This window comes from Pelodiscus sinensis, chromosome 5, assembly GCF_052426305.1.
Source record: "Pelodiscus sinensis isolate ZL-2025 chromosome 5, ASM5242630v1, whole genome shotgun sequence".
Classification (NCBI taxonomy): Eukaryota; Metazoa; Chordata; order Testudines; family Trionychidae; genus Pelodiscus; species Pelodiscus sinensis.
Genome location: NC_143056.1, coordinates 104,068,015 through 104,083,331, shown reverse-complemented (window position 1 = coordinate 104,083,331; position 15,317 = coordinate 104,068,015). Strand labels below are relative to the sequence as shown.

The following is a 15,317-nucleotide window of genomic DNA, read 5'->3' as shown; positions in this document are numbered from 1 at the left end:
TAACAGAAACAAATAAATCTTTTCCTCTAGTTTGGTCCGTAAGGCTCTGGAGATCAAGTAGCTCTTCAGTCACATTCATTTCATCGTCCACCCCTCTCATAAAAATCATCAACAGAGCTGTGTCAGATAGGTTCGTGCTTTCATCACAGGCTATTGAAAAGAAGTCAAAATCCACTCCTTTGGACGTCAACTGTCTCTTAATATCTGATTAAATCTCTTCAATTTTCCATGCTACAGTGTTACGAGCTAGGCAAATGTTGGCAAACTCTTGCTTCTTCTCGGGACAGATATTCTCAACCATTTTCATAACGCATTCTTTGATAAAGTCACCCTCAGCAAAAGATTTGCAATTTTTAGCAATTAACGTTGCCACCTCATAGCTCGCCCTAGTGGCATTTTCATTTGACTCACGGGCTCTTGTGAAAAATCGCTGTTGTGACATTAAAACAGCTTCAAGATGCTTCAACTTTTCACTGCGGTTGAGCCCTGTTAGCTTGTCGTATGTGCTATGTCTCGACTGGTAGTGTCTCTTGACATTAAATTCCTTATAAACAGCCACAGTCTCTTGGCATATCAGACAAACACAGTGATTCCGTATTTCAGTGAAGAAATATTCCACTTTCCACCTGTCCTGGAAGCGGCGGCCCTCACTGTCAACTTTCCTTCTCTTATTTACAGTCGCCATTTTTGAAATTGACCAGAAGGGGAAGGGATCATGTGAGCGCAGTGCCAGAGGTTTTGGTCTAAGTGTGTTCGTCCGAGCACTAATACACTGCCCAACAAGAATTCTCTTGCCTTTGTGGCTGTGTGTGGTGAAGAGTCTAAGGATGAGCTCAGGCGTGTTCGCAGCTCCACGTGCCCGAGCCCACCAGGAAGCTGACAGCGCGCAGCGCCAATCACAGGTACTGAGACATTTCCCGATCTCTGCAGCTGAGAACCGGGAAAATGTCTCAGTACCCGTGATTAGCGCTGCACGCTGTCAGCTTCCCGGCGGGTTTGGGTACGTGGAGCTGCGAACACGCCCGAGCTCATCCTTAGTCCTGAGCAGCACTCGGGGATTCATTGGGGGCTATAAAAGATAGATATTGCCAAATTACCTGTGGGGCCATATTAAACCAGAACATGGGCCGCAATTGGCCCGCGGGCCGGACTTTGGACATGCCTGCTGTATACTAATAACACCCTTCCACACATACAGCATTGAAGAAGTCATTACCATCAAAACGTTTAGAAAATTCAGTAAATTACTTCTAGCATTGTCATTTCCATTGTGAATTCCTTCCAAGTGAACTATCCTAGTTCAACTAAAATCTCAGAGAATCACATTCTTCAAAAGCAAATATAATAATAATAATAATAATAATAATAATAATAAAGGAAATATTATATCTGCAGTAATAATATTTGATCCAAGATAATGACTTTAATAAAGTTTAAAAAGGAAATGTCCAGTTTTGGTCAATACATTCCAGTATCTGCAAAATAAATCCATGGCAGGAATATAAATAGGTGACAGATGTTACAAGCATAAAGGAAATTTAGATGAATAAATATTAAGCCGCATTTCTAGCTCTGGTGAATTTTCTTTTTCTTAACTTTTCTGCATATTGTACCATGAATATATTGGGCTAATGGTGATTCTGGTAAGAATACAGATCCTAGTGAGATGCACTCCTCTAGCTCAAGCCACTTGAATAAAGTTTCTTTTTTATTCCACTCACTTTTTTCACCTCAAAGCATGAGAAGACATGACAGCTAAACTCACACAAATCTCCACTGCCAGGCACTAACTTAGAACGAACAAGACAGTCATAGCATAAGGGGAAAAAATAATGATAAAACCAATGGGACTTATCCTGCAAAACCTTATGACACCTTCCTCACACAACTAGTCCCTTTGACTTCAAAGTCCCTTTGACACATTGCTGGAATATAGACTACACATGCAGGACCTTTTGTAATGGAATATGTACTTGCTGGCCCAGATTTTTCCTTGATTTTACTGTCATTGGAATAAACACATGTTATTTAGTGATACATATATTTAGTTGCTTTTTTGCTTGAGGAAATGAACTAAGAGGTGATGGTGGCAAGCGTTATTTCAGATCCTGTGGCCCTGGATTGATAGACTCATACAGAGGTTTCCATTCAGCTACAATGTATTGCAATGGATAGTGAGCTTTACTAGATGACAGGTACAAGCACACTTCCCAAAGAGGGCACTGCGGGGGCAGGAGGGGGAAAGAGAGAGAGAGAGAGATAATGGAAATAATTCTTTCCAGAAAACATGTCAGAAACTCCCATATCCACTTTGTTCTCAGCTTACTTCTATCAGAGTTATATCTACAGCAATGACTTCAGCTTCACAACATGGCACCTCCAGAAGAAATGAGGCAGTTGGAAACAACACTGGATGCAGAAGCACGCATGCACCACGGATTAAACTACTAGTAACATGTAGGTGGCTGAGTACTTACCTACTGGTAAGTGGATTTTAAACCAGAATCACACTCCACAGATGCCACTGCCCATTTTCTTTTCTGTTTGAATTTGCTTATATATCATGTTGGCAGAGCAACTAGAAGTGAGTTAATTTCATACACTCCGGATCTCTTCATGTGACACAGAAATGCAGCCACCTCTGGGACAGAAGCATTGAACAGCACAAAATGGCACAGCATAAACAGGTCAGGGCAGAAAACCAAAAAAGCACAAGAGAGTTTTCAGTGAGAGCTGTGCGACTGTAGAATATCTTTCCAAAGGAAACGTTAGTCTCTCCATCTCCTAAGACATTTAAAAGTAGGCTGAAGAAAACTCTAAATTGCTTGCATATTACTGTTAGCGCTGTTTCTCTTGTCATCACAGCCTGTCTAATTTTACATTGTAACAACAGATCAGCTTTCATATTTTCTGAGTTTGCACGAAATTTAGGCAAGTTCTTTTTTAGTACCAGGGTAAATGAATGAAAAATTATTAAGATGAACTATGTGCTGTGAAGAAGTACTCTTGTACCAAGTATAATAAAATGAGGGAATTTGGGTTTTGGTTTTTTAAAGCAATAAGTTCCTTGTACAGTTAGGAGAATGAACCTTTCTTCATGCAAATTGAGATTTTATTTTAATTGCAAACTCTAGACTTAAACCACTAACATTTTTTTGAATACTCATTCATTACAACACTCATCAACCTTAGCCCTTTACAGTATATTGCCTGGTAATAAGCTTCAGACACAAAAAATACCTCTATCGCATTCATTTCCTAACAATAAGAAAGATTGCATTTTGCACAAAACTATCCATCTGACCATATCCTCATTTTCACATACACACAAATCTTCTCAAAAATCAAAATGCTATTTTGTTAGCAAACTGTAAAGGAAATAGAGATAGTGTACAATAAATGCCTTCTTCTGCAGAAATAATGCCAATAGCAATACTTAGTACTTTGCATTTTGAAAAAAGAAACAAAATTATCAGCTCCTTTACCTTTATGACCTGCTGCTTTAGAGAAAAGTAGGTGAGTACATCTCACTTCACAGAGACAACTGAAAGGTAAAGAGACTTCCCCAAGGATAGTCAACAAGTCAGTGGCAGGATTGGGAATACAGACCAGAAGTGAATGGCCTCCAGCTTCAAGCTCAAATCCCTACCCCATTATGCTGCCTCTCAAAGTATCATTTGTCATGGGTCTGTCTCCCTAGCTAAACTACAACATGGCCAATCCTCCATCAGACTGCCCTTTATGAAAACAGCAGCAAAACAGCTTTGCACATCACAGCAGGTGCACAAGACAGTACTGGGGCAGAAATGGCAGTATGACTCTGTGCAACGTTCCATGAGAATCAGGTCAGCTGTGAGCTTGCTGGGTGCCCTGAGTTTATATCATTGCATAATGGGCCAAAAAAAGGTGCCTGAGGTGTGGGCAGAGCAGAAGTAACTCAAGGTAGACATTCTTATGCCACCTCCTAGAGCCTAAACAAAAAAGTACACAAACAACATTCTGATGACAAGCAATTGCTCGGAAACATTTGCTGGAGAACTACAGATACACAGCTGTGGAGGCTGATGGTGAACAGGATGGTGAACAGGTTCACAACATGAAAAGTGAATATCTGTGTTTTCCACATTTGATCCATTCACTTCAATTTTTGACCAGTGCACAATCTCACCCAGTATTTACTTTCTCGTGCTATTATCTTTAACCCCCACTTTCTTTCTCACTGAAGCCAAATGTCTCCAGACTAAGGATTTGCTTATTACAGTACCTTTAATTTAAAGACTTTTTTCTTTGAAAACACCCACCCTATAATTTCCAATCTACTGTAGTTAGTAAATATTACAAGGCTGCAATTTATATTCCCAAGGAATTCCTAGGCACCATCGAATTAAATCATTCAATCTGGAAACAAATTAAAATAAAGTATCAGGGAAACTCTCTTGTGGAAAATATATTTCGGTTATCACTTTCCTGGCAAGCAGAGACAACCCTAAAGAACAGTATTCCATTGCCCTTGCTAGTTTCATGTCTTGTCAACATTTGTCAAAGCAGCTGAGGCACTCAGAGCTTCCAAAAGAGTATTCTCCAATAAAAAAAAACCTAGAGAAAAAAGCTCAATGCCAAACTACAAATAACTTTAAGAAATCAGTCCATAGCCATTATGAAGGAAGATCAGTTATATATATAGAAATGAATTCCAAATCGATCATTTGCTGATGCTGATCCAAAGCCCAGTGAAGTCATTGGGAGTCTTTCCATTGACTTCCATGGGGTTTGGATCAGGCCCCAAAAGATATATCCTCAACTGTCACAAAACTCAGCAAAACAATATTATTAAAAAGTATTATGTATCTTCAGTAGCATCCACCTTTGTGAATCACTATGGTTTGGCCTTGAATTCCCAATCCAGGAAAGCAATGTTCTGTTGATTTGCTCAATGAACATGTAGTATCATTAAGAAGAATATTACAAACCCCCATAAATTTGATTTTAACTGTTTTTAATAGCTGTTATAACTTATTACACTATGTAGCTGATAAGAGAAGCAGACACCCATGTTCTTAAAAAGGAGTTTAAGGAACTGAAAACCCAAAGCAACATTATTAGATCCAATAATTACCCTCAGTCTTCCTTGAAAAAGATCAGTTTATTGCATCTTTCACTATCAAAGACCAAGAACAAGTTATGGCCTTAGCAAGCAGACAGAGATGTAAAAGAGCACCACCACTACAGATCATTAGGCATTAGACTAGTATTTTCAAAGAAGTCCAGGGGAGCTAGGCATCCATCTAACTCACATGGAACATCATGACATTCAATGACTCCGGTACCTAATTCTCACGAGAGCTTTTGAAAACCCCTGCCTTGATACAGAAAGCTCTTGTAATGCACTCCATTGCCACTCAGGCAAGAATATATTCCTCTTCCAAAATTAATCTGAGGGATCCAGGTAAATCTGAGGGCTGCATCAAAGTCGGAACTAGCAGGAACTGACCTCACTCACCCTTCCGACAGGAAACTAATCCAGATTCCAGACAATGCTCAGAAAAGCAAATTGAGTAGTTTAAAAAATACCGTCTCTTCAAACCCATTGGAAGACATGTACAGCCAGAAGTCAGCATGAAATACCCGGGCGTTAAAGCCCCATCCTCCGCTCATTTTGAACACATGCGGCTAATTCTCTTCCCTCTGCTGTCTGTTTACATTGCCAAGATGCAAGTTCGATAGGTCAAAACTACTGGGGAGACAAGTTGATCTGTGCGCTGGCGGCGGGCAGGGCAGCAGAGACCATGTATTCACCAGGTGATTTGCTCTGTGCGCATGCAGGCAGACTGCGGGGGCTTATGCCGGGGGCCCGAAGAGCACAAAAGGACTCCCCGGCAGCCCCTTGCCCAATATCTTATTTCCCCTCCCTCCGCCGGGAGCTGAAACTGCACAAACTCCTAAAGGGGGCGCCGCAGCCAAGCAACGCAAGCCCCCGGGCACTGCCTGGCGAATTGCGCAGGAACCATGCCACACCCCCCGCAGAGGAGGAGGAGGCCGAAGCACAAGGCGTCAGCCAGAGGCGAACCCGGCCCAGCCCCCAGGCTGGCTACCGCGGCACAAGCTCGCAGGCGGGCAGGGTGCGCCCAGCGAGGCTCTGTAACGCGCCGGGCTGGGGCGGGTATCGCTGCCAGCGCCGCGCGCCCCGCGCCAGATGTAGCCGCTGACACCGCAGATGCTAGAGGGCCGCAGAGCTCCCCAGCCGCCGTCTGCCCTGCTCGGCGCCTCCCAGCCTTGCCACAGCAGGAGCCCGGGCTCGGGAGGCTATGGCAGGTGCCTTCCCCAGGCAGGGGGCAGACAGCAGCGGGCTCGCCCAGCCTCGCGGGTCCAGCTTGAAATCGCCCCCAAGCTCTCCCCTCCCCCGTTCAGCAAGCTCTGCAACTAGGGCCGCGCAACCAGCAAGCACCAAGCCCAGCCGCCCCGCGCCGCCGCCAGCCAGGGCGCTGCACTCCCGGCGCTCACTCACCAGGCAGCCAGCGGAGGCTGCGAGCAACTTCTGCCCGTACGAGTCTGAACAAAGCCCCCGATTCTTCAGGGCTCCCGCCCGCCGCCCGCCTCTCTCCTGCGCTAGCAGCGGCCTCGGCCACACGCACAGCAAACCAATGCGAGAGGAGGGGACCGGGAAGGCTGCAAAGGAAGGACGGGTGGGGTGAGGGAAGGCAAGCGGGGAGGAAGGTGGTACCTTGTATGTGCTGCTTGATGACATTCTCCAAGTGATCCAGCCTTTCTATAATCCTCAGCGTGTCCCCTTTGTCTTCCTCTAACTTTTTCTCTGAGATCGGCTCCTGCACTTTCACATAGACACTGGCAATGTAGTTGGTGACCCAGCCCACGTAGAGCAGGCAGATGATGTTAGTCATTCCACTCAAGATCACGCAAGTGGACACCAAAGTTTTGGTTTTCCTGGTGCAAGCCATCCTGAGATCCCTCCATAGAGCTCCACAAATGCAGGAAAATAAAATGAAAGTGCGATGAAAGAAATCCTTCCCTTCCCCTTTCCCCCGAAACGGAGACTGCTCAAGTCAGTAAATTTCCATGCAGGAAGTTCTCTAGTCCAAAGAATAAAAACCTCTCTCGCCTACCTAGCAGAGAGGAAGGGGGAGAGCGGGTTGGCAATATTCGCCTGGATTTAATACATTACAACAGCTGAAACTTTGCCCCAGAAGCCAGCCATCAGGAGTGTCACTTGCCCGCCTGGCTGATCAGTTTAGGAATCAGCCTCTGCCATAAGCATGAAGCAGGCGCGCAGTCCAGTGCCCAAGTGTTGCAAACTTTGTTCTCCTCGGCGCTGCTGCCCATTGCACGCAGCCACGGCTCCAGAATCCGAGCTTGCACAGCGCTTGCAAGGGGGCGGGCTCTTACGGCCTCAGATCGACAGAGCGTCCCTCCAATAAAGAACCAGCTATGGAGGCGAGTCTTCATATTACCTTACGACCAACGGGGACCTAGCAGGGGCGGAGTTCTAGCAGGGCCCACTTGCTCGCGAGCTATGTCAGGCACCCACCGTCGTGCACAGGGTGCTTGGGGCCCACGAGTGCTACAGCTGGAGGGCGGAAAGGGCAATTTCTCCTTCCCACGGTCTCAGCGTTTGTTAGCTGGAGAAATGCGAGCAGGGTTTTTCCTGAGCTTGCCCCCGACACTGAGCCCACCCAAGTCCTAGCTTTTAACCTAGAACAACTTTCTGATTTGTCTCGGGAGCCAGCTGCATTTTTTCTGCCACTCTTGTGCTGGGGCCAGTAAGTTGTAAAAACAAACCTGGGGTCCACTATACTCTTGTCACCTCTACCCAGAGAAACACGTTGATTTGTTTTCTGGGGTGAAGACACAGAAATTCCGCTTGTGCCTGTGAACTGTTGACTCCAGATAGTCAATTTTCCATCCTGAGCATCTTTCCCCTTGTCTGTTTTTCTTTGGTTTGTGTGTGTGCTAGAGTGTGTCTGTGGGCACGTCTACATAGCAGGGCTAACGTCGAATTAAGCTAGGCAACTTCAGCTACATCAATTGTGTAGCTGAAGTCAAAATAGCTTAATTCAGCTTTTGGCGCTGTCTGCAGAGCAGAAAGTCAAAGGAAGAACACTGTTCCTCTGACTTCCCTGGCTCCCCGTGAAATGAGGGTTACAGGAGTCAGAGTAAGAAGTCCTCCAACTTGCCATTATTTCAAATTAATGACACACTCATTGTTATTTAGGAATAACATCAGTAATTCCAAAATAAAGCTGCAGTGTAGCTCTGTGTTCCTGAGAGAGATGGAGAGAGGGAACTACATTATCATTTGCTAAGCATGGGGTGAGATGCTACACCTGGATTCATGCAACCAGACTCCACATCCATGCAGAGCACCATTGACTAGTGAAATGGGACTGCATACAAGCATAAGAAATTCAGAATTGGGACTTATGTAGAAATCTCAGTCTTTAGCTCAGTCACAATGTCAAGCTCTTCATATGACTCCCCTTCTCTTTTCCCCATCTCAAAACCACTTCTAGATCAGATATATGTAATAGGCATAGTTCACTAAATGCAATTCCATTAGTTTTAAAGGAGCTACTTCAGGAATGCATTTGCCCCATTCATATTACATAAGGACAGATAAGAATTGATTTCTGCTGGGTCATTTTCTTTGATACTCAAGTGAAAAATTAAACCTTAGTGTGACAGGTTCAGAATAGCCAGGTAATTGTTAACATGCTAAAAAGATTTCAATGCTATTAAGATTTTCAACCAACAAAAGCAAGAAGTTATATATATTCTGCATCATACTATAATCTCAAGTATTCGGCAAGCAGTATACATAAAATAAATCTGCTATTGTGCTTTTTATTCATGCACCGCACATCTGAGAATAGGGTTATTCTGTTTGAGCTTGACTATTGCAGAAAGCCCAATGGGTAACAACATTTTCTATTCAAAGCCCCATGAGTAAGCTTTGAATTTTGAAAGATCTGGCTTGGGTCAGTGTGTGTTCCAAATCTGCAACACAGTTAAATGCAGATGGTTTTATCTTAACTGTCTTTTTTTAGCTGTGATAATTTTATGGTGCTTATAAAAAGAGACAACAGCTATCGCAGCCAAACACAAGTATCTCTCTCCTTATTAGTCAGTATGCCTAATGCTCAGTAGAGCCTACTAGTAGCTAAGCTTATTTCTCAGTGTGAATAGGTGTTGAGCTGAATTCTGCCAATCCAGCTCACTACTGAAAAGTATTATCCAGGGTGATTTAAGCTTCTAGAGCAAAGCCTGCCTGTCATTTGGGACAAAATTACCCCCTCCACCAAAATTGCTTCTGTGGGAATGTGACCATCATTAGGAAATAAAATAGAATTTGAGCCCAGCTACTTGGAGGTGAAGATTACAAAACTATACTGTTTCCATTTCTCTTTCTCTCTCTCTTTTTAGAAAGAAATCGCATCACAGTAATTCATGAAACTTTGTAGAACAGACCAACCTATCTAGTCAATGCACATTTGCAACCTTTTTTAATGCAGATCATTAACCCAAGAGATTGCTGGGTAAATCTATTGCACTATGTCCACAGCTGTAGACTCTACCTACACCAGCATTGTTCTTCATATTCCCCACTATTTCAACTCCTCCTATGGTAACAATTCTGAGAGAACCTGTGCGAATGTGCCACTAATGTTTTAACCACCATGTCAACTAGACTTGTGCTGACCTTTGCATGTACATACACATACGTGAATATGACACACACCCCAGCCTGCATTCCATGCATTTTAGCTGAACCCCACAATCTGGACTCGACTTCTAAGTTCAATAACTTAACAAACCAAAGTAAAACTGATCTGAAACCATCCTACAAAGTAAATAAGCTTAAAAAACAACAAATAGTCTAACAGCACCTTAGAGACTAATATGTAGATGGCATCATGAACTTTCATGGGCACAACCCACTTCTTCAGAACATACTACAAAGGGGATGAGAAACATATATAAAGAAATAATTAAAGTTCTATTTTTAAAAGATGTATAGAGCATTAGTAAACACACAATAGGCTTTACAAGCATATTACAGACATGAATATTTGTCACTGATAGTGATGAGCATATAGAAAGTGGTGTAGGTGGTTATAACCCATAGCTATAAGCAACCTAGTCACATGTTGGGCACTATAACAAATTTTTAACCATGTAATAAAACATCCATTAATCATTTATTAATTTAATCATTTATTAACTTTTTATAAGCTACTTATGGATTTTTAGTATAAACTGTGACAAATAAACCTCTCTTGCTGACAAAACTAAACTTGTCAGATAAAAACCACTAGAATCATAGAATCATAGGGCTGGAGGAGACATCAGAAGGACACTGATTCCAACCCCCTGCCCAAAGCAGGACAAACCCCAACTAAATCATCCCAGCCAGGGCTTTGTCAAGCTGATACTTAAAAATCTCTAGGGATGGAGATTCCACTACCATTCCAGTACTTCTCCATTCTCTAGTGAAATAGCTTTTCCTAATATCCAACCTAGACCTCTCCCACTGTAACTTGAGACCATTGCTCCTTGTTCTGCAATCTGTCACTACTGAGAACAGCCTCTCTCCATCCTCTTTAGAACCTTCCTCCCTTCAGGAAGTTGAAGGCTGCTATCAAATCCCCCCTCACTCTTTTTTTTGGCAGACTAAACAAACCGAAATCCCTCAGTCTCTCCTCATAGGCATCCTAATCATTTTGGTTGCCCTCTGCTGGACCCTCTTCAATGCATACACATCCTTTCTATAGTCGGGGGGGAGGGGCAGAACTGGACACAGTACTCCAGATGTGGCCTCACCAGAGCTCTGCAATGACATTTGCCAACTCCCTCAGGATCCTCGGATGCATTAAAACTGGCCCCAGGGATTTGTGTATGTTTAGCTTTCCTAAATAGTTCTTAACCTGTTCTTTCTCCACCGAGGGCTGTCCACCTCCTTCTCATACTGTGTTGCCTAGTCTGGGGGCTGCCCTTGTCTGTGAAGACAAAGGCAAAAAAAAGCATTATTATTATTAATGGCAAACTGTCTAGAGACTCCTAATCTGTATCAGTGCCCCTCATACAAACACATAGTAAGAGGAAGTCCTTGCCACAAAAGAAATAAAATAGAGACACAAAATGGTTAAGTGTCTTCCCCGTTGCCACACAGCAGGTCAGTAGCATAGCTGGGAATAGAAACCAGGTCGCCTGGGTCCTAGACCTGCTCTCATGCCCAGTCCTGCTCTCATGGAAGTCAGTGTTAAAGCTCCCAATAGCCTTGATGGTCCAGGAGTGGGTTTTATATATGCGGCTCATTGTGTATTACACAGATACATTCAATGTTCATGTCTAAACTCTCTGGCAGTGTTTTTTAAAGTCTCTTTCCCAAAGCACCTTTTTGTTTTGGTGATATGATATAAAGCTACAGATTTCAAAGTGTACAACTTTCTGCAGTTGGTAGTGATTGTTACTACTATTCTTTATTTATAGTACAGGAGCACTAAGTTTGGGTCCCCATTTTGGCTAACACTGTGTACAAAACATGTAATAAGGCTTGGTTTACACTAAACATTTAGGGTATGTCTACACTGCACTCTAAAATTAAAATAAAATACACAATTTGCACTATGCAAATTGTGTATCTTATTTTGATTTTATTTCGAAATAGGCTATTTTGAAATTTTCACATCTACCCAGTGTCAAATTTCAAAATAAAGTGCTATTTTGAGCCATCCCTTGTACTTCCTGCAACAAGGTTTATAGGGATGGCAAAATATTGCATCTGTTATTTCAAAAACTATTTCGAAATAATGGACGCATTCCTCGGACGTGGGGTATCTTGGGGATACCTTTAGTATCCCAAAATAGCCTTCAAGTGTAGACATACCTTAGATGGAAGAAATTATGGTGACCTAAACTCCTTTATAGCTAGACCAGTGGAAGAATGCTTCCTTCAACCTAGTTACCATTGCTTGGGGAAGTAGAACTCCTGTATCAATGGAAAAACCCCTTCTGTCACTGTCACTGTAAATTGGGTGTTTACAATTGTTAAGTGTTAAGAGTGAAGCAGCTGTAGTGCTGCTATTACCCTTGTCATATAGACAAGCCCCAAATACTTGCCCCAAAGAGCTTCTCGCCTATGTGCAGAACACAGAAAAGGTGGGAGCGGTGGAAGAAAAGAAATATTATCAGCCTCATTTCAGAGAAAGGGAGCAGAGCCATAAACAGACTGATACAATTGAAAGGTAGTATTATTTGAAAGTGCCATAGTCATTTACAAGCACAAGTCCACAGGCCTGCATGGTACAGCCGCTGCCAGCTCCCCAGCACATCTGCTGGCCACTTGCTGTGGAAGCGCTGAGCCCCACCACTTGCATTTGTCTCCTGCATGCCCCATTGTGCTACTTTTCAAGCCTCACATCCCATTTTGTTGTGGGGAGGGGGGAAGAGGAAGTCTTCCAGTGTATTCCTGCATATTCTCCAATGTTCTCTGTGACAGATGCCATGACAGACACCTCTCCTTGTATAACAGTATAGATAAAAGCGTTCAGAACATGAGAACGGCCATAGTGGATCAGACCAAAGGTCCATCTCACCCATTATCCTGTCAGTGGCTGACAGTGGCCAATGCCAGGTGCCCCAAAAGGAGTGAACAGAATTGGTAATCATCATGTGATCTACCCCTGTCACCTATTCCTAGCTTCTGGCAAACAGAGGCTAGGGACACCATCTCTGCCCATCTTATCAAAGAGGCATTAATGCATCTTTCCTCCATGAATTTATCTAGTTATTTTTTTTACATTCTGTTATAATCTTAGCCTTCACAATATTCTCTGGCATGGTTGACTGTGTGTTGTGAAGGAAAGGAATTCCATTAACATCCGTCAGCACAAATTCAAGACTGAAGTGATGGGGTTGGGAGTAAACAAAGTACAGGATTTTAGAAGAGTTTCCACCAGACTGTTATTTTTTTAATGGTGTACTTTGATGAATGATTGATTTTATTAGTGGCAATGCAGACCTTCAAGCAACCAGTACTGAAAAGTGTGTCTGTCAACAACTGCATCCATTCTGCCCTCTATCTGACTAAATTTCAATAAAAAACTTGATAGTTATTTTACCATTACTTCTGTTCTATTCAGGATTTTAGAATACCAACAATTTTACAGATGTAGAGCTTTGAACTTTATTAAGTTCAAATACATTTTTTCCCATTCTCCTCCCAAGAACCACCATCAGTCGCTTTGTTTCAAAAAAATGATACAAATTTCCAAAGGCACGCGGTACGAAACATTGTATTTATATTCTGGTGCGATAGGACCAAACTGAGAGAGAAAATAAGTGAGAAAAGCTGTAGCGTGAAACACTATCTTCCATTTATCATAGCCTAAGCTCAGTGAAATGAGACTATGGGTATGTCTACACTACCCCGCTAGTTCGAACTAACGGGGTAATGTAGGCATACCGCACTTGCAAATGAAGCCCGGGATTTGAATTTCCCGGGCTTCATTTGCATAAGCGGGGAGCTGCCATTTTTAAAACCCCGCTGGTTCAAACTCCGTGCAGCGCGGCTACACGGGGCACGAACTAGGTAGTTCAAACTAGGCTTCCTAGTTCAAACTACCGTTACTCCTCGTGAAATTATTTAAAGAGGAATAAGGGATCTTTCGGAAAAGGCTTTATTTTCCGAAAGATCCGCGTCTAGACTGGCGCTTTTTTCCAGCAAAGCTTCGAGCTGGAAAAAAGTGTCAGCCATTTTTATGCAAATGAAGCGGGGGGGATTTAAATCCCTGCTTCATTTGCAATTGCGATGTGTCTAATTTGCATCCCTTTTACGGGAAATATTTTTCAAAATAATGGACACGTTATTTCACCATTAGTTAATTCGAACTAAGCTAATTCGAACTAACGCGTCTAGAACTAAAAACCAGTTTGAATTAGCGTTTTGCTAATTCGAACTAGCATGTCCACATTAAGTGGACCCTGAACCGGGCTTAAGGATGGCCGGAAGCAGTGCCGGCAGGGCATCAGAGGAGGACTTAGAGCATGGAGATGCTGTCTCAGGCTAGCTGAGGGCTGCGCTTAAAGGGTCCCGACCCCCACCCCGGACAGACAGTTCTCAGGGGTGCCCCGCTAACAAAGCAGTCCTGTCTTGGAGTGCCCGGAGTACCCACACTGGGCACATCACAGCACTCGGACATCAGACTGGCTGCACTTGCCGCAGGCTGCCATCTGGGGAGAGGGGACAATCGGGGGGCTGCAGGAGAGGTTCCACCCCAAAAGCCCGCAGAGCCAGCTCAGTCCTCCCCATCGGGGGCTCGTACCCAATTCCTCCCTCAACTCCTTCCACTTACCCTTCCCTAGCCCCTTTTCTTGATGTACAAAATAAAGAACAATTGTGTTAAAAAATGGAATCTGTCTTTATTGAACAAAACTGGGGGAGACTGGGAAAAGGAGGTGGGAGAGGGGAAGAGAGAGGCTGGGAGAGGGGAGGGCAACTACAATGATCAGGGGTTGGGAACAGGTCCCATATGAAGAGAGGCTAAAGAGACCGGGACTTCTCAGCTTAGAAAAGAGGAGACGGAGGGGGGACAGGATAGAGGTCTCTAAAAGCAGGAGTTGGGTGGAGAGGGTGCATACAGAAAAGTTCTTCATTAGTTCCCATAAAGAAGGACTAGAGGACACCAAAGGAAAGGAATGGGTAGCAGGCTTCAAACTAATAACAGAAAGTTGTTCTTCACAAAGCAAAGAGTCAACCTGTGGAACTCCTTGCTGCAGGAGGCTGTGAAGGCTGGAACTAGAACAGAGTTTAAAGGGAAGTGAGATCAAGTCATGGACGTTGGGTCCATGGAGTGGTATTAGCCAGGGGGTAGGAGTGGTGTCCCTGGCCAAGGTTTGTGGAAGGCTGGAGAGGGATGGCACGAGACAAATGGCTTGGTCACTGTCTTTGGTCCATCCCCTCCAGGGTCCCTAGGGTTGGCCGCTGTCGGCAGACAGGCTACTGGGCTAGATGGACCTTTGTTCTGACCCAGGACGGCTATTGTAAGCTCAGGGCTCAGGGTCGGGGGTCTCACTGGACCCTCTTGATTTTCATGCACACCTGCTCCTGGGTGGCCAGGCTGGCAGCTCTCCTGCCCTAGCCGGCCACCTTCCTGTGCCTAGTGCGGAGGTCGTGGACGAGGTACACGATGTCTGCACTAGCCCAGGCGGGTGCCCGCCTCTTGCGGTCCCGGGCAAGCTCCCGGGAGCCGCCAGCCTGGTCCCGGGAAGAGGGGGAGGGCTGGAGGGCATCGGGTGGGTGGCTC

At 44.2% G+C, this 15,317-nt stretch overlaps 1 protein-coding gene across 5 annotated transcripts in view; it reads right to left on the bottom strand.

Annotated features, from left to right (window-relative positions):
* The window catches only part of GALNT18 (polypeptide N-acetylgalactosaminyltransferase 18), a 699,281-nt gene extending 691,884 nt beyond the window's left edge, over window positions 1-7,397 (bottom strand). For 4 of the 5 annotated variants that reach the window (XR_012903608.2, XR_012903609.2, XM_075927908.2 and 1 more), the window contains exon 1: window positions 6,722-7,397. Coding sequence is in view for 3 of the 5 variants with exons in the window: in XM_075927908.2 (XP_075784023.1) it covers window positions 6,722-6,956 (235 nt within the window). In the remaining 2 variants the exon portion in view is untranslated. The remainder of the gene's footprint in view (window positions 1-6,721) is intronic. The other variant, XM_075927910.2, reaches the window with a different exon arrangement.
* Between the last annotated feature and the right edge of the window lie 7,920 nt (window positions 7,398-15,317).